A 27,417-nucleotide genomic window follows, 5' to 3' on the forward strand; every position below is an offset into this window, starting at 1 on the left:
TTTTGAATTGGTTTCTTTATTGTTTATTTTTATTTATCTAAAGTTAAATTTGTCACGTAAGAAGCAACATTAGTTTTTGGCGTAGGACTGCCTTTTAGGTTGTTTTACTCCTTAAGGAAGATAAAGTTTGTTTAGCTCAACAGAACTCCTTAAGGAAGATAAAGTTTGTTTAGCTCAACAGAAGGCATTCGCTGTTCAAATTTTTGCAGACTTCAGTTGTTAACAACATAATGATTTATTGACATGCTAAATCACCCACTACATGTATCTGATTCATAATGTGTGAAATCTGAAAGGCAATTTACAATTGAATTGTACATTTTGCACTTGTTCTTGCAGTCATGTATGTGACGTTTTGCCAAGTTCACTTATCCTTAATGCTAATCAATGGTTAGGCTAGCACTAAAACCATGTTCTATGGGCCGACTGCCATTGATTGTGGATGAAGTTGGCTCTAGGCAAATTTGTTAGATTATATATAGCTCTCGAAATGATTTTATGGTTGAAGAATTTCAGTCCTCCACCTGTATTTTCATGGTCATCGAGTTCTTGTTTTCTATGTACTTGATTACATTGACATGTTTGCTAGCCTTCTCTCTTATTGATGCCTAATGCTTCTAGCTCTTATATGAATATTTGGTGATTGTGTTCTTTTTTTAAACTGGTGGCAAGGCCATGTATTGGTTTGTAATCTTGGTGTTTGGTTGATCTTCCCACGATTGGGATGGGAAAGAATAGAAGTTTTAACAAAATATAACTGCTGGTCTTTAATGGTTCCATGTTTATCTTTGCGATTGTAAATGGTGCAACAATTTCTTTCTATGTCCAAGGCTAATTTTTACAGAATCAGCAGACTGTTTGAGTTTGAATTAGTTGAGGATTCCCTTGTTTTGGAGAACGATGGACAATCATGATTTCTCTTCGGATTTGCTGCATTAGAGCGCCTGATAATGTTCACAGGATGCAGAAACTTTCTCCTCATGGGACATTGCTGGGAAGCCGATTAGCACCATTATCCACTTATGGCCATCTAAAACATTAAAGGTAAGAGAAACATCACTTTGCATCACCTAATCTGATAACAACTAGTAGCTGCACAACTGCCACAAATAATGATTCTGTAGTTTCTTCTTTTGTTTTTCTTCTTATAATCTTGAAGAGCAATTTTTATTGGTAGTATTGGAGAAATTATGTTATGAATGTGCTTAATTTGTTTGATTGGTAATTTAGATAGAAAATCTGTTTGCCTAACATTGAACCTAAGTAATATTATTTCGTTCTCTGTTTTCACTGGGCACGTACTATGGTAAAAAAATAACGGAAAAGCTCTCGTCTGTCGATCGAATATTAGATGTTGATTTTTCATAGAAAGAAATCTGCACTTCTTGAAATTCGATAATTTCCGACTCTTTGTTGCAAGATGTTTACTTTTAATGTTTCTTTTCTAAAGTTCGAAAACTCACAGCAAACTGCAAACCCAAGTTCGGGGAGTTTTATCTTCAACTACTTAAAGCAAAAATCAAACAACCATTGTCTATATATGTTGAGTTTGTTAATTATACCATGGTGATGGTCTTACAACTACTCGAAGGTAATGGGAACTCATGTAGTGACAGCTTGACTTTAATCAACATATGTGTCACTTTCTGAGCCATAAGTAAGTTTTTATTTCCTACTATTATCCTTGTTACCATCAGTTTCAGCCCATCTCCTAACTTTGTATGTGTGTGTATATATATTAGACTGTAAGGGCCATTTGCCATCTGTATGCTGTCTTTCAGTTTGAGTTTAAAAATCTGGCCGAATTGACGGGCCAACAAAGCATACTTTTTTAAGTGCATCTAGACACGTTTCTTGATCGTGAAGTACTTTTGCCATGTTGTTTATGCCTTTCGACTGGAGAATGCTATGAGTAATGATTTCAGTCACAGGCGGACACTGTCAAATCTCAGTTTCTTTACAATTCTATCTTAATGCATACTATATGATATGAAGGCAATATCTATTCTTTTTTTTTTTTCGGCGAGTCATGACACATATAGCATGCAACAAAAGGCTATCAACTTACATGAGAAATTGTTTTTCGGTACTATGTGTAACATGCATTCATTCGATTGTATAAGTGAAGCATGTGAGTGAGTATAGGTGATCTACGCTCGTTTATTAGAAGGCTGGGGGTTGGAGTCTAAACTTGGTTTGTCAATTTTGTGCGAACTGAAGTAATCTCATATTCTTAAGAATTGTGTGGGAATCAAAGGATTGAGTAGGAAATTTAAATACTAAACTGAAACACACATGGCTACAAAAAGTATGTATTTTGACAATATTTAGAGCTTAATGGTGGCCGGTGTGGCTATATGTTTCTCTTTCTATTTTTCTAACTGAAAGGTAAGTCATGTTTTCTATTCATTCTTCTCTGTCAATTTCTTTGCCATATTTGAAAGTCGAGATAAAGGTGAAACCATTGCTTTTATACTTTGTAAACTTCGAAACCTAAAGCTCTGTCTGGTTTCTGTGAAAAACTCAACGTTATCATTGTTGTAATTTGGAAGAGATAGGAATTGCAATTTTTGGGGCATATTAGAATACGAGAATGCAAGTGTAGAGTTGAGTGTTAAATTGAAGAACGAACCTCCATTTGTTTTTGTAAATTTATCTTGGTTTATTCGTTGTGTTGGGTTTTGTTCATGGGCTTGCGTTGGAGTTTTTTGATGTCATTTATTTACCATTGCATCATGTTTATTCATGTTGTTGACATCTTCGACTTTGCAGGTGTATCACATAAAATTTTGTTGGAAAATCTTTATTGTTCAATCATGTACTGTCTTATTTGTGAACTTTGATAATGGAACACTATATCAAAATATAGGATGGTTGTCTACATGCCAAGTACGTCTTTGTCAATATTATATAATTTGGAAAATTGTGAAACGATTTTAAAGAACATAGAATTTTGGTAACTATAATAGTCTCATACATGAGAAATCATATGATTTGCATTTAAGGAATTAACTATAGTCTATATTTCACAAATTTGTTTTGTCTTATCAAATGCTTTTGTTTTTTAAAATAGTGAATTTTCTACAAGCTTTCTACTTGCATATGCATAAATTTTGTCCAATTGCTAGTATGAAAAAATGTTCTTCCACCATCAACTCTTTTGTTTTGTCTTATCAAATGCTTTTGTTTTTTAAAATAGTGAATTTACTACAAGCTTTCTACTTGCATATGCATGAATTTTGTCCAATTGCTAGTATGAAAAAATGTTCTTCCACCATCAACTCTTTTGTTTTCAAATCAGCAAGAGATTACAATTTATTTAATTTTTTTTAAAAAATCTCTATATATCTGTATCTATAAATATATAAATAATTAAGTACAAAATCTATGTAATAATTCTTTTTCCTTAAGTGCATGATATGGTTGCATATTTAGACCTCCAAGAAAAACTATATATTATTTTTGTTGTAATGAAACTAAATATGAATAGCTTTTATAATTGTAAAAAGTACTTCAAAATCATTCATTTGATTGAATGGATGAAATGTCACATTTGTGTTAAATGTTTTATAAGTTTTTGAACACTCTAATTAACAAGAGACATTATCAACTATATTAACATTTGCCAGTATAAATATACACCTATTTGAAAAATAAATGAATTAAATTGGCATGTAGACAACCGTTCAATATTTTAGTATATGATGTTTTATTATTGATGTTTACAAGTAAAATAAGTTGTGGTTTGTACAATAACGATTTTCTAGCAAACTTTGTTGTGGGGCACTTGCAAACTTCATCTGTCAATAACATGAATAAATATGGTGTTGTGTAAAATTTGTACAAAATTTTAAAATTTATGACAACGAAAAATTTCTAAAAAGGCAAATCTTGGAACATAACTTAACACAAGAATAATTGAGAATAAATTTGCAACATCAGTGGAGAATTGTTCTCCAATTTAGGCATCAACTCTCCAACTTGCATCCGCAGTATTCTCTAAGGCCTCAAAAGATTGTATTTCCACTCTTTCTAGATTATAATAGCGAGAACGTAGAGCTTTAATAATAGAAATCGGGGGACTTTTGGTTTTTAAAGTTTACAAAGGGAAAATGCAATGGCATTAAACTTTACTTGATTTTCAGATATGAGAAAAAAATTGACATAGAGGAAACAAATAGGAACATGGACTTCTTATTCAGTACGAAAAGTGAGAGAGAAATGTGTAGTTACATAGGTTATCATTTGGTTTTAAATGTTGTCAAGGTGCATCCTTTGAGCCAGCCAATGTGTATTTAGTTTAGTATTTAAGTTGCTTACAATAATCTTTTGAACGTCCACACAACTCTTAGGAACATGAGGTTATTCAAGTAAGCACATATTGCAAGCCAAATAAAGACTCTAAACACCTCAGCCTTCATGGACGAGTATGTAGAGAGATTGCATGTTTTTCTCATACTTTTCTTTTTGATTTTTACAGGCTGACATTAGATCGAAAGATTGCAATTGGAAGTCGACATACTTGAGGGAAATGGCCTTCCGTACAACACCTAACACTATTGAAAACGATCTCAAGTTCTCAACACAAGAGCTTTTCCTAATTGTACGTACCAGTATCCACCTGATGAGTTCAAGTGATTCTGAATACGAGGCTCTCGAGGACAAATGAGGAGTCTTGCCTACTGTAAATTAGAATATTTTGTTAGTATTTTAGCTTTTTTGATAATAAAAGTTAGGCGCCTTAGAATTTTGAAGTCATAGTCAGAAAGTAGCTTTTCTGGTATTAAAAGTTAGGCGCCTTAGAATTTTGAAGTCATAGTCAGAAAGATGTAAAAGGAAGGTTTCTCCAAGAAAATGCAATGCCACGTTGCTGGTTGAGATGAAATTTTAATTTCGCATAATTTTCGTCTATTTCCTCTTAATTTTCTCTATTCTTTCCACCTTCTTTTCTTCACTGTACCATACTGGCAACGTCCTCCCCTTTGAAACCACACATATACATGAACTTCTCATCTCCAAAAATATATGAAATACTGAGAGTTACAAGGAGTGAGTTCGTGTAACAAAGGCCACATGCTATAGAATAAGTGAGAAATACCTACAGAATTCTGTGCTTTCCCTCTTTTTAGAGCATATGAGTTTTATTCTGATCAGAACATCTATTCTCACGTTTGTGATCTTCTTTTCGGTTTCTATACCAAAACAGAAGAAAGTATATATTTCAATCATCTTCCTCCAAACTTGGTACAGTAGATATACGTCACATCTTGGCCTCAAACAAATGGGTGTTAAAAACTGCTTTCTTGCATCGAAATTTGGATGAACAAATATACATGAGTCAACCTTTTGGTGTTGTTAATAACAAAAAATCCAGATTATGTGTGCTTACTGAAAAATCACTTTATGGATTAAAACAGTCTCCTAGACAATGGAATAAGAAATTTGATCATTTCATTCATTCTTAAAAATTCCAAAATAGCGCCTATGATCCTTGTCTGTACTTTAAATATGATAATCACGTCCCTCTATTTCTTGTACTTTATGTGGATGACATGATGAATGTCAATCCTAGCATAAGCATGATTAAATGTTTTCAAAAAAGAATTTATGCAAAAACTTTGAATGAAAAATCTAGGTAATTCAAGAAAAATTTTGGGAATAACTATGGAAAGGGATAGAAAAAATTCTACGATTTTCCTAAATGAATAACTATGGAAAGGTAATTCAAGAAAAAATCTGTGCTTGAAAATTTTTCTATGTCAAACTCAAAACCTTCTCTATTCCTTTGGCTGCTCGTTTTCAAATTCCAAAAAACAGATTATGAGAAAGAACACATGAAAAATATTCCATATTCAAATGCAATTGGTTCTATCATGTATCTTCTAATTAGTACTAAACCTGATATGGCATATGCTGTTAATTGCTTGAGTAGATATATGTGAAATCCAGGTCTTCCTCATTAGGAAGCTCTTAAATGGCTTTTGAGATATTTGAATGGCTCTATCAGTTCTGGTATTAATTCTCAAAATACTTTGAAGGTGCAAAATTGGTTGGCCATGGGGATTTCAATTATGCAAATGATAGGGACAGTAAGAAAATCAACTACCTATTATGTGTTTACTTTGTGTGGAGCATACATTACCTGGAAATCACAACTTCAACACATTTTTCCACTTTCTAATATTGAAGCTAAATATATTGCTACAACTGAAGCTTTTAAAAAAGCTATTTTACTTGAAGGGTTATTAAAAAAAATCAGTTTTCTAAATAAAAACACTTACAGTTTTCACTGATTGCCAATTATCAGGTATCCAATTGTGTAAAAATCTAATCTTTTCATTTCATTAGAGACATTTGTCATAAAAGAAATTATCAATCTTGAAAAAATCAGTTCTGAAGATAACCTAGCTGATATGGACACTAAGTGACTACCCATTGAAAAATTAAAAAATTGTCTTGACATACTCAATTTGTTATATACTATTATTCTCTGCATATTTTGTCTTATCTCTTGTCATTTTTGCAGGTATCTCTCAGGACTCCTGAATATTCAGGTTCTGATGAAAGCCCATTTTAAAATCCATTATCTTGGATTTGGTCCAAGGTGAAAATTGTAAATAAAAGTGTGGCCCAAACCGAAATGGTCTAGGCCCATCTCACTGGATGGTTTAAACTACTAGGCCAACTCCACTTTAGGTGACCCACTCGGTATACTCCAATAGGTTTGACCCGGTCCGACTGCTTTAAATACTAACTCTTTTTCACTTTCTCTCATAACCCGAACCCTAATCCCTGACTGTTGTTTTCTCTCTTTCTCTCTCTCTCTCTCGCGTGCGCGCTTTAATACTAACTCTGTTCCTGTTCTATATTGTATATTGTTTTAGATCTCTAATTTTATGTTTAATCTGTATTATTTTGATTCTTTATTGTTGTAATTTATAGATCTTTAAACCCAGTGATATCTATAATTTAGTTCGAGAGTTTGTAATATTTTGCTGGAGCCTGGTATTCACTGTATACCCAACAGTGGTATCAGAGCCTAGGTTAAGTCTCTGGCTCCATCGCACTCAAACGGTAAAACTGTTACTAATCCATAACTCTATATTAATTGTGATATCTATTTCTTAATCTGTTAATACTTCTTATTATTCTCTAAGCAAGACCAATCCTTGCTATTTCCCTCACTTGGTCGGGCACCCTGAAGCCGATGGGTATCTGGTTTGAGGGGTAATGAGGCTCCCTCATTTCTCTGTTATTAAATTATTGATATTTATTTTATTATTCTGCACTCTATAATATGATATTCTATCAATTTTTTCTGCTTATTACCCTGTGCTCTGTGATTATTTTTTCTGTTAATATGGCTGTCTATAATTTACAATATTTTGATAGTAAGACTAATTTTTCAACATGGCAACAAAAAAAGAAATGCATTTTAATTCAACAATATTTTTTAAAGTTATTGATGAAAAATACATTGATAACGTTTATGATGATAAAAAGCTTGAAAATGGTGAATATCCCTACTCCTCTATTATTTTTAATTTGTTTGATTCTGTAATTAGAAAAGTTGGAAAATAAAATTCTGGTAAAGAACTTTGGAATAAATTTGAATAACTTTACATTGAAACTTCTCTTCCTAGTAAAAAGATTGAAGAAAATCTTGATGAGTTTACTAAGTCAATTCAAGACTGTAAGTTAACTGGTGATAAGAATATGGAAAATTGCATAATACCCCCTATGTTATGCTAAAATTGAACAAAACTTACATGTGTTAAATATATAGCCACAAAAGACCCTGTAAATTTTGAAACCCTGCAAAAAAGGCCCTCTCCGTCCAAAACTGACGGAAGGTGCTGTACACACGGTGGAAATGAGAGTAGGGGCCTTTTTTTTTTACCTTATGCCAGCTTTTTTGGTAGTGCAATGGTCCAAAATACCCTTCTCCTCCACTACATATATAAAAGATTTATCTTTGCTAAGCAGGGTAAAAAATATAAGTTTGTTTAGCATTACTCTCGGCATATCCCAAACTATGGGCATGTTGATGTGCGAAGTTTGAAAACACATTTTTAATGCTCTATTTTTTACATTATATACTTCATTAATTTATGCTCACAAAGAAAAGTAAAAAATAGAGAAATTTTTAATCAAAAGTACGAGTGTTTTAAGTTTATTTGTTGACCACAATATTCTGTGCATCCTAGGTTGGTGGTATGTTAATGTGTAGAATTTGAAAACTTGATTTTTAACACTTTAATAATTTACATTATATACACTAATAATTTATTTTCTCTAAATAGGAGTAAAATGTAGTGAAATTTGCAAATACGTATTTTTTAATTTATTTGTTGAATACTATCCTAAGTCCATCCCATGCTAGGAGTATATTGATGTGCGAGGCTTTTAAATTACATATTTAATATTCTAATTATGTATTATGTATTTTAATCATTTATTTTCTTAAGTGAAGTAAAAACTAAATGTATTTATAGTTAGAAAATACGAATTTGTCCAACACGTCACACGACATATCCCATTCTTAGTGCGTGATGATGAGCACTACTCGAAAAATACATTTTTTATGCTCTACTTTTGTCCTATTATAAATGACGCCCCAAAAATTCGCACGGCCTAACGGAGAGGGCTATCATGGAGAAAGGGTAGTCGAAACTCAAGGATACACTCGGTTCGAGGATCATAGTGGAATGCTTTTAGGCGCCGATCGTTCAGTTCGTCCGAACTGAATGAGGGGGTGTCCTTTATCATTCAGTTCATTACTTGACTTTACTGACTTGTTGCAGGTCGAATAATTTTTTTTTCTAACTTAACTATTCTTGTAATAGTGAATATGTATTTTCTCATATTCATTAATTTGTGAAGCTATATAAGGATAATCAGATCATAAATAGATTTATTTGATTTGTAAAAGTTCAGTAATAAGTCAATCGATGATAAATATGAAATTTTACCGAATTTTTTTTATTAATCAACAAGATGAATTTTAATTAATAAAAAATTTATTTATTAAATAAAAATAAATTTTAAAATATTAAATACAAACTTTTCGAACTATATGAGATTTATGTATCACTAGTTTCCTACCAAGCATTTTTGAACTTTGCAAAATGGGAAGCTGGACCCGAAATCAATGAAGTCCTTCCCCAGGTGAATGAAATGGGGCAACCCACAAGAGAAAAAAGAGGTCCTGATAAACATATAAATTACATTCTAACCTCGTTTAAGCCCAATACCAAACCCTAAAATACTAAGCCCAAGGCCCAGCCCACATCGTAATATTACAAACTATGTATGCATAATACGACAAACATGCTGTACATAAATCCAAGAATTCATACGTGTGAGGATAAAGATAACCACCCTCCCCCCCTCCTTCACTCTCTCTCGGTCTATTGAGCATTGCGGCTAGGGTTTCAGTAAACCCTACTATCTCTTCTCCTCTTCTGTTATCACCGACTGCGTAGATCTGTCAATTTTATTAGCTTTAATAATGATTACGAAGTTGGACTAAGAGTTGATTTGTGACTAATCTGAAAGCGAGGGGTTTTGCATTTGCTGCTGCGGGGAACAATGGCAACACTGAACCCGTTTGATTTGCTAGGTGACGATGATGCTGAGGACCCATCGTTGTTGATTGCTGCTCAGCAGCAGAAGAACGAGCCCAAAGCTCCATCGGTTAAGCCTGCGGCGGCCAAGCAGCCGCCGTCGCAAAATAAGTCGGTTGCTGCGCAGCCTAAGCTCCCATCCAAGCCTCTTCCCCCATCTCAGGCTGGTTAGTGCTCTATTTCTTTCTCTCTGTCCTAAAATATTTAAGGAAAGCTGAAGTTTTTTATTTTGGATCAATGGTTATTGTTCCCCAGTTTTGTCTGGTTCCTTGCTTCTGTACGGTATAAGAGCGTATTTGTTGTTAATCGATTTAGTGAAGCAAGAATGTTCTGTTAGGAAACGGGAAAAAATATAGACGCAAGCTAAAACTACTGAAATATTGGACTTTTTGAACGCTAATCTACAGGTAAAATGCAATTGTATTATTGAAGCATCTTTATTCTGTAAGCTCTTTACTTACCTGATATTCGACCGTGGGAGCTCTCCCCCTCGAGAAATTGATGATTTCATCTCTTTAACTGAGAAGTTTGCTAGAGTGCGCAGATAATGCGTTTTACTAAGTGAGTTTTATAGTTTTATCATAAGATATTAATGTCTAGGGTTGGTAAACATTATGCGGTCATGTTACTAGTAGAATAGATCCTATGCGGAATAAACAGCACCATAATAAATTTATACATTTATTATTTTAACCTAGAAACTATTTTTTATTTTTTTCAAATTTTATGGAAAGTTAAGCTCTGTATTTAAGTGACAGTGGGATATACAATGTTTACAACCAATGAATAAGAATCTATTGCCAACGTTGTTTGCATAGATTAGTTTTCTCTTGTCAGCTACATGTTACACAATCTGCACAGAAAAGAAGTCTTCTTTTGTACTTTATTTACTGAGGAATGAAAACAATATTTCTTGTTTGTTGGCTATCCTTTAGTTGTGTCATATGTCTGATGTTGCACCACCCAAGTTGTTGAGTTCCGACACTACCTGTTTAATCTGTCTATATATCTAATAAATGTATACAATCCAATTTTTGCTGGTCTTGTCCTGTGTTTTCTATAGGTCTATTTGCTTTTACTTTTACCAAGTAGGTTATGATTGCATTTGTTTGTTTCTATTATCTACTTGATCTTTCTAATTATTCCATTGTTGCCAATTCTTGACTTGTTCACAGTCAGAGAGGCAAAATCTGAATCTGCACGAGGTGGCCGTGGTGGTGGCCGTGGATATGGGCGTGGTCGTGGTGGGCCCTTTAGAGACTCAACCAACAATGAGAATTCATATGGCAACAGAGAAATACAAGTTGGTCAAGGTGCTCCTGATGAGGCTGATGCTGGGAAACCTTTTGAAAGGCGTGGTGGATATGGTGGACCTCGTGGTGCTTTCCGTGGTGGTCGCCGAGGTGGCTTCAGCAATGGAGAAGTTGGAGAAGGTGATCGCGACCGTCTTCGTAGGCCATTTGATCGTCGTAGTGGAACTGGGCGCGGGTACATATGAATATGATATATTTTCTGTTCCTTTAGTCTTTATATTTATGTCTTCGGATGGTTCCCTTTATTAACTCGTTATATACGCAGAAATGAGATGAAAAGAGAAGGAGCTGGCAGAGCGAACTGGGGAACGCATACTGATGAACTGGCTGAGTGAGTATTCCCCTGTGGCCTTCAGACATTAGACTTTAAGAATATGATGGCATATGGCCTATCTGTCTCATATATGCTTGCTTTGCAGTCTATTCTTTGACTGATTACGTTACTGTTTGTAGAGTGACAGAGGAAGTTGTTAATGAAGGTGAAAAATCTCTGAATGTGGAGAAGCCCTCAGGAGATGAGGATCCTCCAGCGGATGGAGACAAGGAAGCTGCAACTACTGAAGTTGAAGAGAAACCTGAGGATAAGGTGAAGGGCTTGATTCTACATGGTTATTCTAGTTGAAGTTGGTTCCTGAGCATATGGTCCTTACATATTTGTTATCATTTGAGAAATTTGATATTTTCATTGCTATTAAGTTATGATTTTGTGCAGAAGTGTTGTGATTGATTGTTAAACCTGAACTGCTTTCTGTCCCCTTTGTCAGAGGATTTTGTGAAGTGGCCTTATCTGTATTTATGATGCAGGGTTGAGTGTTGTGTATGGCATGTTTTGATTTGTATTTCTATTTTCTAGCTAATGGCTAGTGGACTGACTTGATTCTTACTAAAGCTCTGTCATATTGCTTTGACGACAAAAATGGACATCTGATCCTAGCAATTGTATTTTAAACCAAAATCAGTATCTTTGAGAAACTTTGTGAAACAATGGCTTCCACTCAAATGCAGGAGATGACACTGGAAGAGTATGAGAAGCTTCTGGAGGAGAAAAGAAAGGCGCTGCAGGCTCTTAAAACTGAGGAAAGGAAGGTTGATGTGAAAGAGTTTGAAACCATGCAACAACTTGCAAACAAGAAGGCTAATGATGATGTATTCATCAAATTGGTGAGTCCTTGTGCCCTTTCTAGTGAAGGGGCTTTATGCTTGCTACTCGTAGCTTGTTTAGTCTTTGTCCTGTGCTTCTTGATTTTAGTTAATGAAGTGAAACGTATTTCTTTTATTTTCTATGTGATTCTGTTTTGCAGGGCTCTGATAAGGATAAAAAGAAAGAGTTGGCTGAGAAAGAAGAGAGAGCCAAAAAGGTACCTTATATATAATATATATTTGACTAGTATATCTATTGACATCTCGAGGCCTATACAATTCATGCACGCAATGGCCCTCTTGAATCCACTAGTGTATTTGTCGTTCTGAGTGCTGTATTGGCTTTTTCCACTTTTTTATGCTTGCCAATCAATGGCGTCTTTCATATAATACTCTTATAGGTATCTTAGGGCGCCATTTCATTGGCAGAATCTAATAAACATTACATGAATATCCATAATCACCCCCCAACCCCCCCCGAAAAAGGGATTATTTCATTTAAGAGGGATGATTCAGTACGGGAGCAGCAAAGTTTGATATTTATTTCTGGATGACTTAGTCTGTCAGCATCAATGAGTTCTTGAAGCCTGCTGAGGGTGAGGCCTACTACAATCGTGGCGGTCGTGGTAGGGGCCGTGGTCGTGGTTCTAGAGGAGGTTATACTGGAGGCAGTAAAATGGGCAATGCTGAAGCACCTGCAATTGAAGATCCAGGCCAGTTCCCTACTTTAGGTGGGAAGTGAGATATTTCCTTGTTTTGCTTCTGCCATGTTATGTCAGTGTTCTAACCGGTTGGGCAGGAGTTAACTGGAATAATGGAGTTTACTGTATTAAAAGCTTCCTAAAGTTTATGCTTAAAATGTACATCACTGTCATATGCTTAAAATGTATATCAGTGTCCTCTGTGTGATCCCCGTGTAGCATTTTTCCAGTGCCGTGCTCTGTTTTCAAGCTTTTCTAGGGCATATGAACTACTTATGACTCCTCATATTTGATGCTCAGTTTTGTCTGCATATGGAAGAGGCGCTTTCTTCAGTTTGCTTTACATTTAAAGATTACTTCTTTCCCTCCCCTTTTTTACAATGGAGGATATTTTTGAATGTTCTGCTTGTTATTTCTTTGGAGTTGGGACTAACAAACAAACCAGGGGCTCCTACATAAACCCCAACACAAGTCGAGGATTATGAGACTTTTGAACGCAAGTTCAGATTGGCGGAGGAGTTGAGCTCCTTGGGTTTAAATTGAGGAGTTGATGCATCTCTTGAAGACTAGTGTAGTATAAATCATACTATTTTTCTTTCAGAATATTGAAAACGATTCTAAATTTATCCAAGTTACTGATTAAAGATGACTAAATTGTTCTAATCTAGAAATGAAGAAACAAATGTGTCCGTTTATTATAGTTGTGGATTATATTTTTTTAATCTTTCAGTTAACACTGATTTTAGGAGGGTTGTTTATCTATTCATTTCGGAGCTGGATGGCCTGAGAGTGGTCTATGACTCGTCTAGAATGTACTTGAGTCCATAAAATTAAAATCCAAAATTACAATGTAGGATTGACTATATATATCCATACTAGATTTTTTTTTTTAAAATAAAAGCGCGCTATAAAACAAATGGATTGACGCTGCTGCAATGTCAAAAATATTCTTAAATTGATAAAATAATTAATCAATCTAACTTTTCAAATTTGACGTTAATTTAACTATCAAATCAACATATTTTACTTTTATGTATAACATATTTTTAAATTTAAAAAATTATTTATTATATGTACATTAGAACTAGCGACAACAACTAATTTCAATAGCTTCCTGTAAGAATCGTTGCTATCATGTAAAAGCTTTCTTTCATGGCCAGTTGATCGTATGAAAATTGCAAGCTCCGAAAAGAGAAAAGTACATAAATATGAAGGAAAAATCACATCTTCTTCCTTTAAAGCTTGATATAATGACATGTAAATTCTTTTTAATTCAAAAAATTACTTTGTATTTTATTAGTTAATATTAATTGAATTTATTAATATTAATAGATAAATAAAATATATTTACTGATTGAGTTATTATTTACTTGCTATTACTTATAAGAGTAATATTGGCCAGAAAAAATATTTGTTTAACTTACAATAAATTAGTAATAAGTAAATCAAGGATTTTCGTTCATAATATCAGCAAATTTGATAGATTTGAACTATTTTAGACTTAAACAAACATTAGGGGTATCTAATACAATTTCTTAAATCATAGGAGATTTATGTGTAATTATATCAAATTTCAAAGTATGGTGATTATAATTTTTCCTAAATTCAAATGACACTTACAGGGAGTTTGGTGAGCTTATAATAGCTTACAAGATATTATAAAATATTTGATAATTTTTTTTCGAAAAAGAGCTCATACTCTAAACATAAAATGTTAGGAACTTATAATTTATTCATTCTAAAAACTAGTAAAGAATTATTAATTTATTTTTAAGATTTAACAAACTTTTTTGAATTAATTATAAATTTACCATTATTAATATTCTATAATATTATTTTATTCAAATATTTTAAATAAAATTTAACATCTTATAAAATATTCGAATTTGTATGATCTTCTAAATAAATGAACTTAACCAAAAATCCACTTAACATAAATAAGAAAACTTAACTCGAAAAAATTAATTATTTTGCTGCTCCCAATTCTTCAGCTTGATTGCCAATTCCACACATTGGGCTTGGATTTGTAATAGTATATGGGCCGTTGTTTTCTGATCCAATCAAATGCCAAGGAAAATTGGACCTAATTTTTAATTGGGCTAATTTGTAAGCCCAATATATTGAAACAAATTGGCCCATAGGCCCATGAAAAGACGTACCCCGGATTACAATTTGTAAAAGAAAGGAAAGAGGAGGAGAGGATAGAGAAGAGAAGGAAAAGAGGTAAAAAGTAGAGAAGGTGAGAGCTGGTGCGTAGGGTCGCCGGAGCAGGTGGAGCCGCCATCCTCGACGCTGATGAGGGCTTCGCCTTCGGTATGTGCTGATCTTTTTAGCCCCTAGACTCAATTAGTGTTTCTTCACAAAGACGCGCTTTCGTTGCGCTTCTCGGATCGGAGGAGACGGCCTCTGTTAAGGCCTTCGCCTCCGCCATAGAAGGCGACAAGTGTCCGCGAGAGCATTTTAAGGTTGGGATTGAACAATGTTAGTTTTGTAGAGATTATGGCTTTGTTTTGATAGGAGTATTTATGTACTGTAAAATGGAAAGCTACTGAATGCATGTAAAACCGGTGTCTATTCTTGGAAATTAAGCTTCACATTGTAAGTTTGAATTCTATGCATGGGAGTTCTTATTGGTCGATTACATGTTCGTTCTTTGTGAATTAGGTTGAGTGATACTGAATTAGTGATTTAGTACTTCCTATGTGTTTGCTAGAAAAAAAATCACTTTAGACTATTTGGTAAATAGAAATACCGATGCTGTAGCTAGCCTGTGACATTGAATGTGGATCGTGTGACTCAGGATACAACCATTATGAATGGCGTATACACTACATTTGGCTTCAGAAATATGTGATCTATACTGACATTATATGGTTTCAGTTTCCAGATGCTATATGCATATATCTAGAAAAATCCATAATAAGGTTATGTTTTTGCATCCTTCTTATCCCCACTCTCATGAGATAAAATGGAAAATTTGTCAAAATTTTGAAATAGCTCCAAATTATTAGGAAATGTCTTCACACCTTAAAGCCGACAATTTGGGACGTGTGTGTGGCAGGACAAGCTGAAATAATGAGTAACGAATGATGTTATAGTTACAGAAGGAGTATTATTCATCATGTAAATTTGTCGTTTTCTGTTCAACTTGTATATGCATGAATACGAAAAAGTTATGGCTGATCTAATTTTCCTATTCCATACAACGTATAACCTAAAGATAATGTTCGGCGCCACATCACAAATCTAGACCTGCAAGTGGCTTTGTAAAGAGACCCAATTTCCAGACTGTCGGTAATTTAGTTTTGTACTTTCTTACCCAAAATAACAAAGATGATATTTTGTATATGCCCGTATATGCATTTATATGAAAAGTAATGGATGTGATGGGAAGCTAGGTAGGATTAATCCTTTCTACCTACTGAGTAAATAGTCTAAAGCTGAATCACCAAGCTTCCGTTAGAGCATATTAGGCAACAATATACATGCATGCATGGTGACGTCACTTTAAGCAGTCAACATATTAGATTAGCTGTTATTGATGATCGTAACCTGGTAAGTATATGGTCGGTCATGATGTGATTTTTTCTTGAACCACCAACTAGAAAAGAATTAGTGTAATACATTTCAGGGAGAGCTGCAGTGCTTAATATTGGATCTAACTTCATGCAGCAAAGAGAAGTGCTTGATCGATGTAAGAAGCATTAGTTTTGCAAAAAATTCTGTGATTTCCCTGCAAATGGAATATTTTTGCTCCTTATGAAAGTTCTTGTAACTCATAGAACATCTTAATCTTCACGTAAACTGAAAGTAACAGTGCACAAATATAACTAAATAGAACTTTTTCACTGTTTAATGCTTTAGTTTCTCAGCAAACATGTTTTAGGTTCCATCTTAACTGATTCATTCGGTTACAAGCCTTTTGACTTTTCCCACCATGGTAGGGTTTTGAAGCTTTTTATGGTAGCTTGTAGCCTTTATCGAAGAAGAATACTGCATGTTTATAACTGTTGGAATTCTTGAAATCATAAAATAGTTATCATTGTGTGCAGTGGACCGTAACTACAAACAGCTGCTAAATATTCTGTGGGATAATTGTATAAAATACCCAAATAATACCAAAGCATCCATGTATTCCAGAGTTCACTTCCAAATACTAAACCTTGATTAACCACGACCAAGTTTCCATACTAAAGCCAATTATTTATTTTTAATATAGCTTCCATATTGTTACATGCGTTCAGAGAACTTTCTAGAGCTTCTGTGATACTTAGTGATGCATGTTTTTATGCATTTTGGAACTAGTAAATTCAAGATCATCCAGAAGAATGACTAATCACATTCTCATGTGCTTGGTGCGCTGTCTTCTTCGTACACCCTGTCTGTGGCTTCTTTTTCAATGTATCTATGTATCTTCCTTCTAGGATGTCATTATCTTGAATGAAGTGCAAAAAGTCTCCAAAGCTGCCTTCTTTGTAGGACAATGGATGTTGCTCGTCCACAAGTTCTGGAGCTGGTATTACTTTTTTATTTATTGCCATACTGTGAAGGCTAGCAATTGAAAGACGCTGCTTCATTGAGTTAAGGATTGCCCGATGGATAACACTTTTGTATCGGCCATTGCTTAGCACCTCCAATTGATCTCCCAGCTGAACTACCAGGGCCTCCTTGATCAACGACACAGATTGCCATTCTCCATTGCTGTCCTTGATTTCTAGGCCCTGTTGATTTTGGAGTATGATAGTCAATGATCCATAGTCTGAGTGTGGGGGCAGGCCCAGTGCTAGATTTGGTTCTGGGCAAGCAGGATAACAATTTACGGCCATGACTTGTGAGCCTTCCTCAGTGTCTTTCTGTAAGTAGTCTGGTCTCAGACCTAAGCTCTCAAGCACTACTTCCATTAACTTTTTATGCAAGATGTGTGCAGCCTTTGCGTAGTTTCCCATTTTCGTCCTGCAGAAGTGGAACATATTAAGACCTACACTTTTCTGGTTCTAAGTTGAATCCAGAACCAGTCAGTAAGTAGTTCTGTATTACTGAGAGAAACTTTGTGTTTTTTTAATAATAAGTTTTCTTAGGACTGTCAAACTGTGTTAGTGGCTTACTTGTAACTTGATGGTTCTGATGGCCACATGTTGATCCAAGTTGTGATTGGGTGAGAGTAGTGTTTGATAAAGTCTCTCCAATACTGAACCTTATCATTGAGGTGATTTAGACTGGTGCCATATCTTACAGGTGCTTGAACATCAGTAGAAGCAAGACACATCTTTTTCTCATTTGGCAAATTGAAGAACTCTTCAGCAACATCTAGGGCATCATCTGTGAATGAAATTTGAATTCCATGGTTGATCACCTGCAACATGAAAAACTTTAATGCATGTTTTCAAGGCGTAGTGTTTAAAATGCATGCATGGCATCTCTACGTACAAACTATTGACGAGTTTATTGCTCATGCAGAGAGAAAAAGAAATGGTAAATTTAACACAAAGATACTTTGGTAGACAAAAGTGCTTCCATGAACTTCTCTAAATTGCTTCAGATGCACATTTTATTCTTTATGCTCTAATAGTTTTGCTCTCTATTTGTTGATGTTTGACCATGCATGCCATCTAGGAAAACAAACATGCATATTATCATGTGGCACCACTGAAAACCCAAGTTACACTCCAACATAAAACCCTAAAATTCTTTCTTGATTGCCACCACGTAGTTAAACTGATTGCAGACATGCTTTGCTTTCATGCAAATATTCATAATTGTTAATGTACCTGAAAAACTCCAAGTTCCTTGCAGGCCTCACGCACCTGCTCTATCACCTGGGGTCGAAGAGAAGGGTTATCTAACAAGGAAAGATCTATAACTGGCAATGCTGTCGTGGGGCAATGAGGTCTCTGGTTAATGGCAGGGCGTTGTGGCTGGGGAAGTATGTAACGTTTGGGAACACCACTCAGGCCCATTTCTGAAAGCGCCATTGCACTTGTGAATGAACCTGATGAGGTATCTCTCTTTGCTGCCATGTTGATCCTTATGCTGTTCCTTGTACTCCCAAAACGCTCCAAGTTTGTAGCAAGTTGGTGAAAAATGATAGCAAACACCCCGTTACTTATAATCAGGAAACGTTACTAATATCATGGAAAATTTATGTCTTACACAACGGGAAATATGTCTTTGTTGTTCAGTTACAATGAATTTGAGATGCATTGCTACTTGGGTGAATCCTTGTCATGCTAATACGTAATTGTCTTTTGTTTCATTACATGGGGAGAAGGATTGGGACAGAAGAAGGAAGTCAGCCTCCCCCCACTTGCAGGTTTATTACACATGAAAAAGTGAGAAATCTCAGGCAAATATGGGACCCGGTTATGAAACTTGAATGAAAACAGGTTGATTGTGCAGGTTGAATGGCCTTGCGTCAAAGTATAGTATATAATATCATTACAGTATGGAGTCCCAAGCCTGATATTGTGGGAAAATATGTCATAATTTGGAAATATTTTACCCAAATTCACAAAATTTTAGGGGCCTATGTTGTATTTATCCCCAAAGGCTGATTTCCTATTTGAGGTTCAGCTCCAGACCGACAGTCAAAGGATGTTTCATTGCACTTGATTTATCACACGTAAGAAGTTGAGTTTCAGCACTTTCTTAGAAATCAGACTTGGGTTAGACATTTATGTTTGTGATTATTCAATATTATTTGAATATTTATCGAGTTTCAAAATTTTCAATTCTCAGAATTGAGTTTGAAAGGCTTTAAAAATATATGTTGATGTAATCCATTATATTTAAAGAATCGAGTTCAAACAAATATTTAAAATTCAAGATTTTGAATATTGAATGTCTCCATCTTCCAATTAATGGTAAATTATGATAAATTTTTTTTTTGAAATTTGTTATAATCATATATATTTTTAATATTTGAATAATTAAAAATATTTTTTGAAATTAACGATTGTCTACTAAATATACTTCACAACGGGTTGTGGTGGAATATTTGTTAAATAAATAATAATAAAGTATTTGAAATTATAAGAGAGTCGGTTGTAATTTTTAGTATATATTCACTAATACCGCTGTAAAGGATCCAAGTGCAAGTACATCGAAGCTTTTCAAATGTTTTCATTGTGACAATTTGGGAAAGTGATTGAATCATCAAAATATCCTAAAACGTAAACGCGGTTTTTGTCATTGATAAGGCAATATCTTGCAAAGTCTCAATACCACCTTTCCCCATGGAAAACCAGCCACAGGTTTTGTTCAAAATGGTTTTGGCGTTTTCCCGGGAATATCCTCCCTCCACGTACACACCACATTCTCTGTACTCATTTTTTTGCCCGTTTTCTTTCTTTGCTCATTCGCTATTTTAGTACACTTACTCCACCTTTATTTTTGATCCACTAACCATTCGTGACACTCGTTTTTTTTCTTTTTTAAGAGCAACTATTTCATATAAATTATTTTCTTTGGATTGTTAAAGATGTGTATTGATTTTGTAATCAATTTCAATATTGAGAGAATTATAGCATGACATTGTATAAATTTATGTATACGGGAATCCCGTGCCACTGTTGCTACTCAATATAAAAAGAAAAGTCTCTTTATACTTACAAAATAACGATTAATAATATTATCGTATTAATTTTTCGTGAAGTCAAAAATACCCTTATAATAAAATAACTAACTTATTCAACTTTTAAAATTTACAGTAATTGATTAAGTTATTATTTATTTTATTTTTATTTATAACATATTTTAAAACTTGGAAAAATATTTATTATATGCACGTGGGAACAACAAGTCACACAGCTAGTATAAAAATAAAATAATTTAGAAGTATTATCAATACAACAAAAGAGTTGGTGTCCCAATGTCACAAAATGCTATTTACCTTTTTTTTTATATTAGTATATAATAATAACTACTTACCGCAACATACTATACAATGTGTGCAAATTTAAATTTTTTTATTATATTTCATCAATTTATAAAAAAAACTAATAACTGATTTCTCAAATAATTTTTTCAGACTTATTATCAATATAATATTTTTAAATAGATATTATTATTCTAATCCCTAATGCTTAAGAAATAGTATAAAATAGTTTACCTGCAAGACCCAATTTCATGAGCAAGGCGAGAGGGCTCTTTTTCAAGGGCTTCATATGGGCTCGAATGAGCCCAATATAGTTTTTGGTTGGCCCAATTTCTGAGTTAATCATATTGGGCCTTAATGAATTCCAAATCCAGGACATCAAAGTTCACCACTTACCAAATAAATAATCCCTTTATTTTTCTAGAGTAACAAAAAAAGAGGCTTTATTTTCAGTTTTTAATTTTTTTATTAGTATATTATATATAACGATACAAAATAAATAAATAAAAAATAAGTAAGTGCATGGTGTGTTAGTTTGGGGTTATCAACATCAGCATGATTTGACAAAATTAAGATGTGGGACATGAGAGTTTGGTTTAAGTGAGATTTGGTTAAGGTTTGGTGTAAAATTGACCATCAAAGTCGTTGTGTTCCACTTTCTATCCACTAATGAAATAAACATTACATAAAGTTGACCAACTCCAAAACATATTCTAAATTTCTAAAATATGATTTATTTTTTTTTACATAATAATAATAATAATAATAATGATGGTGATACAGATCCCAATATGATTTTATTTGATAAAGTCAACACGTGGCAATCATTGATTTCCAGACTATCAATGATTAGTACAATTGATCAGAAATTTGTATTACATAAGTAAATATATTCTGTGTAAATAAATTATAACAACTCATTTAGATATACTGAGTAATATTTTTATCCAACCAATATATCAGTATAACTAACAATAATAAGTAAATTACAATAATTTACATAAAGTAAAATAAACACACCATATTTGATGAGGCTCAAATCTATAACCTCGAAATTATACCCACTCTTTGCGATTGATATTAAACAGATAACAAACTATTAGGTGGATATTATATATAGTTTAAAATAAAGATTAGGTGAATTGGCTCATCACTTGTTTTCTAGAAGTTAATTTAATTAAGAAAATAAAAGCACAAAACTTATTTTTTCACAAAAATGATTTTATAATATTTTATATTCTAAACCATCATTTCATTTCAATACGACCAAAACTGATTTCTAATATTGAATATTTTTATAATTTTAAAAGCTCTCAAATATTTTATAAATGATCGTAAAAAGTTTATAGATTCACCAAAACATATATAATTTGAATATATGTAGGAGGCAACAACCTTAGAGCACAACCCCATAAATTGTCAACAACCTTAAGAGATTCAAAAGAATGGGTAAGGTGTTAGGTACATAGGGCATGTAATTAAAGAGACAAGAGAGTTCCCAACACAACTCAGAAAAGAATAATTCAGTTTAGAACAAAAGAAACAATATTGTAAAAATCAAAACCAGTAATATTTCAGTTAAGACTGTAGACTTGTTCCCTTTGAATACTATATATATTACTCCCACTCTTTGTCTATATAAGCTACGTGCTATGCACCTCTCACTATCTTTGCACATTTGAGTTGCTCAAAACAAATGGCCAAACTCATTGCCTTTGTTCTTCTTCTACTCATCTCTCCGGCGGCCTACGCCGCCACCACGCACACCGTCGGGGGCTTGCGTGGGTGGAACACTGGCGTCAAGTACGACGATTGGGCTAGTGAACAAACTTTTGCAACCGGAGACAGTCTTTGTAAGTTCAACTTCTTTTTGGAATAATTATATTTACATACCTTGATTATAATTAAATTGTATAATTTATCCTAGTATTTGATGATATTATACAAACAACCCATGCCTGTAATGTTTTCTTGCACAAACATATGTATCCATATCGATGATGCTCTCATTGCATTTATAGACCACCATTAGTGGTGATGAAAATATCATATTTGATAAGTATTAGTATTTAAATATTATGGATTATTTCTATAATTTAATCGTAATTTAGGGGTACTAATGTAATTATATGTATATATGACCACTCTAAATTTAAGGGAATCAAATCAAATTACAGAGCAAATATGATACATTATTATATGATTGATCGTTTTTTTTAAATTATATATCAATCACAAGATTAGTGTATTATATTCGCTATTAATTAGTTCAAGTCCAACTAAGCCAGATCTGGATTAGAATTTTCCCAACTGACACATAGACCATGCATGATCAATATCAGTGTTCATCTACGATATCAGTCACACGGTGGATGAAGTAACCGAAGCTGACTACCAGAGTTGCAGCAGTGCGAATCCCATAAATTCCTATCCGTCCAGCCCCACCACCGTCCCCCTGAACGCTACCGGCACTAGGTACTTCATCTGCCCAAGGTCTAACCACTGCTCTCAAGGTATGAAACTGACTGTCACCGTCAGTGCGGACGGAAGCTCACCACCGCCCTCTGGCGGGGCCAGTCCATCACCTCCATCGGGGTCTCCAGAAACTCCAGGGACACCACCTTCTACTCCGTCTTCTCCACCGCCGCCGGCTGGTGGTGGTGCGGCCAGCATTTTGGGCGGCAGAAACAGTTTGATGGTTGGATTTTCACTGGTTTTGGCTGCGGTGGTGGGAATAATGGGCTAGGCAAGAGGCAGTGCTTTTGAATTTTTTAGTGTTGATTGTGAGTACATGCGCTGTGGTGAATGTGATCACCATCTTTCTTTACTGTTTGATCTATTAATCTCATTGTAATAATTATTTGCAGGAATAATGTTAATTATTAATTAGGATTTCTTTTATTCTATTTAAGCTTTTTTTTCCCTTTCCAATAATGTTATTTTTCTTAAGCATTTTCTGATCTTAACTTTGGTAATATTTAGAAGTTCATGACAGAAAACAATAAAGTAAAATAAAATATTAATTAATGTCAGAGTACATAAAAGAACGAAAAAACACATCTCATCACATGCAAATTCTGCAAGCGTAAAATCTCTCTTTTATAAATGGGTGATAATAAGATTCAAACTTACGATTTTTTATCGGTCTGGCTTGGTTACCATATTAAACTAACACCTCATTTAAAAGTTAAAACTATTAGAAAGAAGAATTATTTAATATTAACATCTTATTATGTATATTATTTTCTACAAAAAACTCAAAGATAAATTGCTAAAATACAAATATTAGGAATATGTCAATTGTTTTATCGTACAAGCACGAAAATAAGTTTAGTACTCGAGCTTGAGCAATTTGATGTTATTTTGGTCAATAGACAAAAACATGTTGACTAAGCTTATGATTGCTATTATAATAAAGTAATTAGGTGGTGACTAATTAATGCCATAATTACCAACTAACCTAAACCCCCATCAATTAAATTGAATATCTCAATCATCTCTGTAGAAAATACAAAAAATTGGATGATCTCTGCATGTCGTGTATATATATATTGGTAGTAGGTATAGTTGGAATTAATTAGTTAAAGATAGAAAATCAAAAGGATTTCGAAAGGTATTATGGAAGAAATATTAGGCAGCTAAGGTGGGATAGGATAAGTTCCATTGACTTGGCTTAGCAGGAAATTTTCAATGACTTGAAAATTGGGCACCCACTGGAAGAATGTCTAAAACAGTAAACAAGATTTTCCTCAGTTGTGATACAATTTCAAACATGCACAAATATTTTCTTGTAATCTTAAAAAATAGTATCAAATTATATCGTTCATGGTTTGAAATAATAAAAATTGATTAAATATAATCAAAAGTGACATGAAATAATAAAAATTGATTAAATATAATCAAAAGTGAAGAAAATATACGAGTATTGAGATAAAAAGAAGCGTGAACTGAGAGTTGTGAAATTCTTACTCAAATCAGTTTGGTCGAAGTAAACCAATCACAGAAAAAATATAATACACTTATTATGTAATTGATCACTTTTTTCAAATTATATACCAATCATATTGTAAATATATTATAGTCGCTGTATAATTAACTTACCTCTTAACAAACCAATTTAGACTAGATTTCCACAAGCTAAAACCTCTAGCTTAGTGGGGGTATTCTAGATGTTAGGTTCCACGCAAAAGGCTCTTACGCGACCACGAGCTGTTTATACAATCAAGAGTGTTATATTACGGGACCAATTATTTTTTTTATTTGGTGTTTATAGAAACAGTACGGACGTACTCCTTTTTCTAACACTATGAATCAGGCCCAGCAAAAGCTGCTTAGTTTTCTAGACAACGTAATAAGTTCTGACCACAAGATTAGTACAATCTAGCAATCAAAGTCCTGAAGGGAAACAGGAGTGTGGTTAACTATCATCCTTGAGTTCAAAAGGAGGAACAAATTATGCAGATTTTATGACATCGCATAAGTAAATTATCTGCCTCTTGGTATATCAAAAACAAGAGAACTTACTATATTTTTGCCATCGTTTCTTGAAAACATACGTGGAATGGTTGGAAAACAAGGAAACGAGAAAGAATTTACATAGGGGGAGGGTTATTCCATCTTCTCTTCATCTCTGATTTCCATCTAACCTCCTTAAGTTTCCCATCTAATCCATAATCCCTTTCCATTACAAGGTTGATTCCCTCCTCCGAGTACCAGCCAACGCCTATACAGAGGATGCCTTCCTTGTTTACATCAACGTAGGCAGTCACACCTCCAGGCAGCCAGAGGACTGCGACGTCTTGCATGTCCAGCATCTCTTCCTCACCGAAGTAAACAAGATTCTCCGGCAGGCTTCTCTTTTTAAGGGTTTCTGTGCAGAGGTACACATAAGGTGTGCTGTTGCTTTCCTCCATTATCATGTCTTCACCATATATCGGTGTGGCGCTTACCTCAAACACCTTCCAGGAGCCGGTCAGCTCTGATGGTTGGACTCTTTTCCTCTGAGAAAATGGCATCAAGTCCAGCTCCAACTCACTATTGCAGCAAACATCAATTATGTGCTTAAATGGTTAGTTATGCTTCAGAGCCAGAGAGAGAACAGGGCTGTATAAGATGAAACATCCATAAAAGCAGATTGTGAATGTTTGAGTTTGAAAAATATTAAACCAACTTCCAGATCACAGAAATCAGGATGCAGATTAGTAGATGTTTTGATGGAAACGATGGTTGTTTTTTAACCAATGAATCTTATTCTTAGGGGTGAAATAATCCATCAGAATCTAATAGAGCTCAACAGATTTTTTGAAATGCATGAAAAGGTTAAATATTTTGCAGGTATGTTGATACCTGGAGTCAGGTATGTTGGCTGGGCTCACCCATTCTTCTTCATAAACAGCAACCCTCATTATTTGGATATCGGAACCCCCATTACTGAATTCTATTGTATGCACAACACGCAGTCTTTTGTGACAACCTTTAACCAGACACTAGAAAAGGAAACAGAAAAAGAAAATTAAGCCCTCTTTGTTACAGACGCAGGAATGAACTACAACTTTATCTAACTGAAGATTACAGAAAAAACAAAAAAGAATATTGAAAAGAAATGCCGATTCCATATCCAATAATTTAATACTAGATGTTGCTGGAGAAAATGAGAAAAGAACAGGAGTTAAATGTTAGTAATTAGGTTTTTTATGCCGGTTGTCATCAAATCATATGCTTTCAAGAAAAATGTGATATAGTAAAGGACAGTAGCTGGGGGATCAGGAGGGGCTAAAGTGAAATGGCCATCGATGTCATTGAGATTTGCAAGCAGCAAAATTTGCACACAACAAAAATCTTCAAGCCCACAGAACTGTCCTAGGGCTAGTATAAAATGGAGACAGCCAGAAAAGGTAGATTATTCGCATGTGACAGTATATTTTATGACAAAAGTAAAAGGATTTCATACCTTCAGCATCAAATTCCTTGCAGGGTAAAGTACTTGAATATTTTCAAGACAAGAAACACAGAAAAGTAATTAGTTGTTTTTTCTTTATGCTAAACATGATTGCAAATCTTAATTCAGTTTCCATCTATTAGTTACTGTTAGGATTAATAGTTGCCAATAAGTTAGTAACAGTCATGATCGAAAACATGTTGGCATTAAACAAAAACAATAAAAACTTCTCCAGGGAAAAGAGAAACATACTTGCTCAAACTTGAAAGTTGGGGACAGGTAATAATTAGACTCGTCAAATTCACCGATTGGAATGTCCACTGGGCCTCTGGAATAAGATCCATCCTGAAAATTCAATGTTGAAACTTTTAATAAAAACTCAATACCTGCTGATATATACAATACAAACATCATCAGCCATGATCACAAGAAATAATCATTCTAATAATATCTAATTTAAATTTTATCCCCTACGAGTACTTAAGTTTCGTACTGCCCATACAGAAGTTCAGGGGGCTATAAATAAACTTAAGAACACTACCTCAAAGAAAACAAGACCAGGTTCCATCCCCATAACATCTTCTTCCATCACATCACTTCTTCCAAAGTCAAAAGATTCAATTTTTGGCAAACTGTGACCTGTTGATTTTCTGCCAGATGTTTCCTTGACGAAAGATGCATCTCGGTTTTTATTTCCAAGACCACCTCCATTCTTCTGAGCTTCACCATAAGGATTCAGTGTAACCCAATTTATTTTCCTTCGTATTTGAGAACTTTGAGCCCCAGAAGTAGATGGCAACACCTCAATATGGGATAAGGTATAGCA

At 34.1% G+C, this 27,417-nt stretch overlaps 4 protein-coding genes and 1 long non-coding RNA gene across 6 annotated transcripts in view; 3 read left to right on the forward strand and 2 right to left on the reverse strand.

The window, feature by feature from the left end:
- Positions 1-9,359: 9,359 nt before the first annotated feature.
- Positions 9,360-13,113, forward strand: LOC105179893 (RGG repeats nuclear RNA binding protein A-like). The gene is made up of 7 exons (XM_011103546.2): positions 9,360-9,793; positions 10,802-11,114; positions 11,205-11,270; positions 11,393-11,525; positions 11,945-12,100; positions 12,241-12,297; positions 12,639-13,113. Exons 1-7 carry the CDS (start codon positions 9,592-9,594, stop codon positions 12,819-12,821), a joined length of 1,110 nt encoding a protein of 369 aa, XP_011101848.1. The 5' UTR covers positions 9,360-9,591; the 3' UTR covers positions 12,822-13,113.
- Positions 13,114-14,971: 1,858 nt separating this feature from the next.
- Positions 14,972-19,417, forward strand: LOC110011410. Of its 2 annotated transcripts, none has more exons than XR_002286414.1 (4): positions 14,972-15,245; positions 17,260-17,635; positions 18,564-18,777; positions 19,049-19,417. It is a non-coding gene; the product is annotated as an uncharacterized LOC110011410 (long non-coding RNA). The 2 variants fall into 2 exon arrangements; XR_002286413.1 differs by having other exon boundaries at positions 18,574-18,777.
- LOC105179906 (protein DOWNY MILDEW RESISTANCE 6) lies at positions 15,252-19,042 on the reverse strand. The gene is made up of 3 exons (XM_020691489.1): positions 18,549-19,042; positions 17,886-18,133; positions 15,252-17,733 (listed from the first exon to the last, which is right to left on the reverse strand). Exons 1-3 carry the CDS (start codon positions 18,795-18,797, stop codon positions 17,097-17,099), a joined length of 1,134 nt encoding a protein of 377 aa, XP_020547148.1. The 5' UTR covers positions 18,798-19,042; the 3' UTR covers positions 15,252-17,096.
- A 2,867-nt stretch (positions 19,418-22,284) lies between the features above and the next one.
- LOC105179894 (mavicyanin-like) lies at positions 22,285-23,557 on the forward strand. The gene is made up of 2 exons (XM_011103547.2): positions 22,285-22,506; positions 22,996-23,557. The coding sequence occupies exons 1-2, from the start codon at positions 22,350-22,352 to the stop codon at positions 23,397-23,399; spliced, it is 561 nt and encodes a 186-aa protein (XP_011101849.1). The 5' UTR covers positions 22,285-22,349; the 3' UTR covers positions 23,400-23,557.
- A 1,510-nt stretch (positions 23,558-25,067) lies between these two features.
- The window catches only part of LOC105179895, a gene marked incomplete in the record, with an annotated part of 3,932 nt that continues 1,582 nt past the window's right edge, over positions 25,068-27,417 (reverse strand). The window contains 4 exon segments of the mRNA XM_020691488.1: positions 25,068-25,687; positions 26,000-26,139; positions 26,844-26,936; positions 27,133-27,417. Coding sequence (XP_020547147.1) covers positions 25,246-25,687; positions 26,000-26,139; positions 26,844-26,936; positions 27,133-27,417 — 960 coding nt within the window.

The sequence above is a fragment of the Sesamum indicum genome, unplaced genomic scaffold (assembly GCF_000512975.1).
Source record: "Sesamum indicum cultivar Zhongzhi No. 13 unplaced genomic scaffold, S_indicum_v1.0 scaffold00233, whole genome shotgun sequence".
Taxonomy (NCBI): Eukaryota; Viridiplantae; Streptophyta; class Magnoliopsida; order Lamiales; family Pedaliaceae; genus Sesamum; species Sesamum indicum.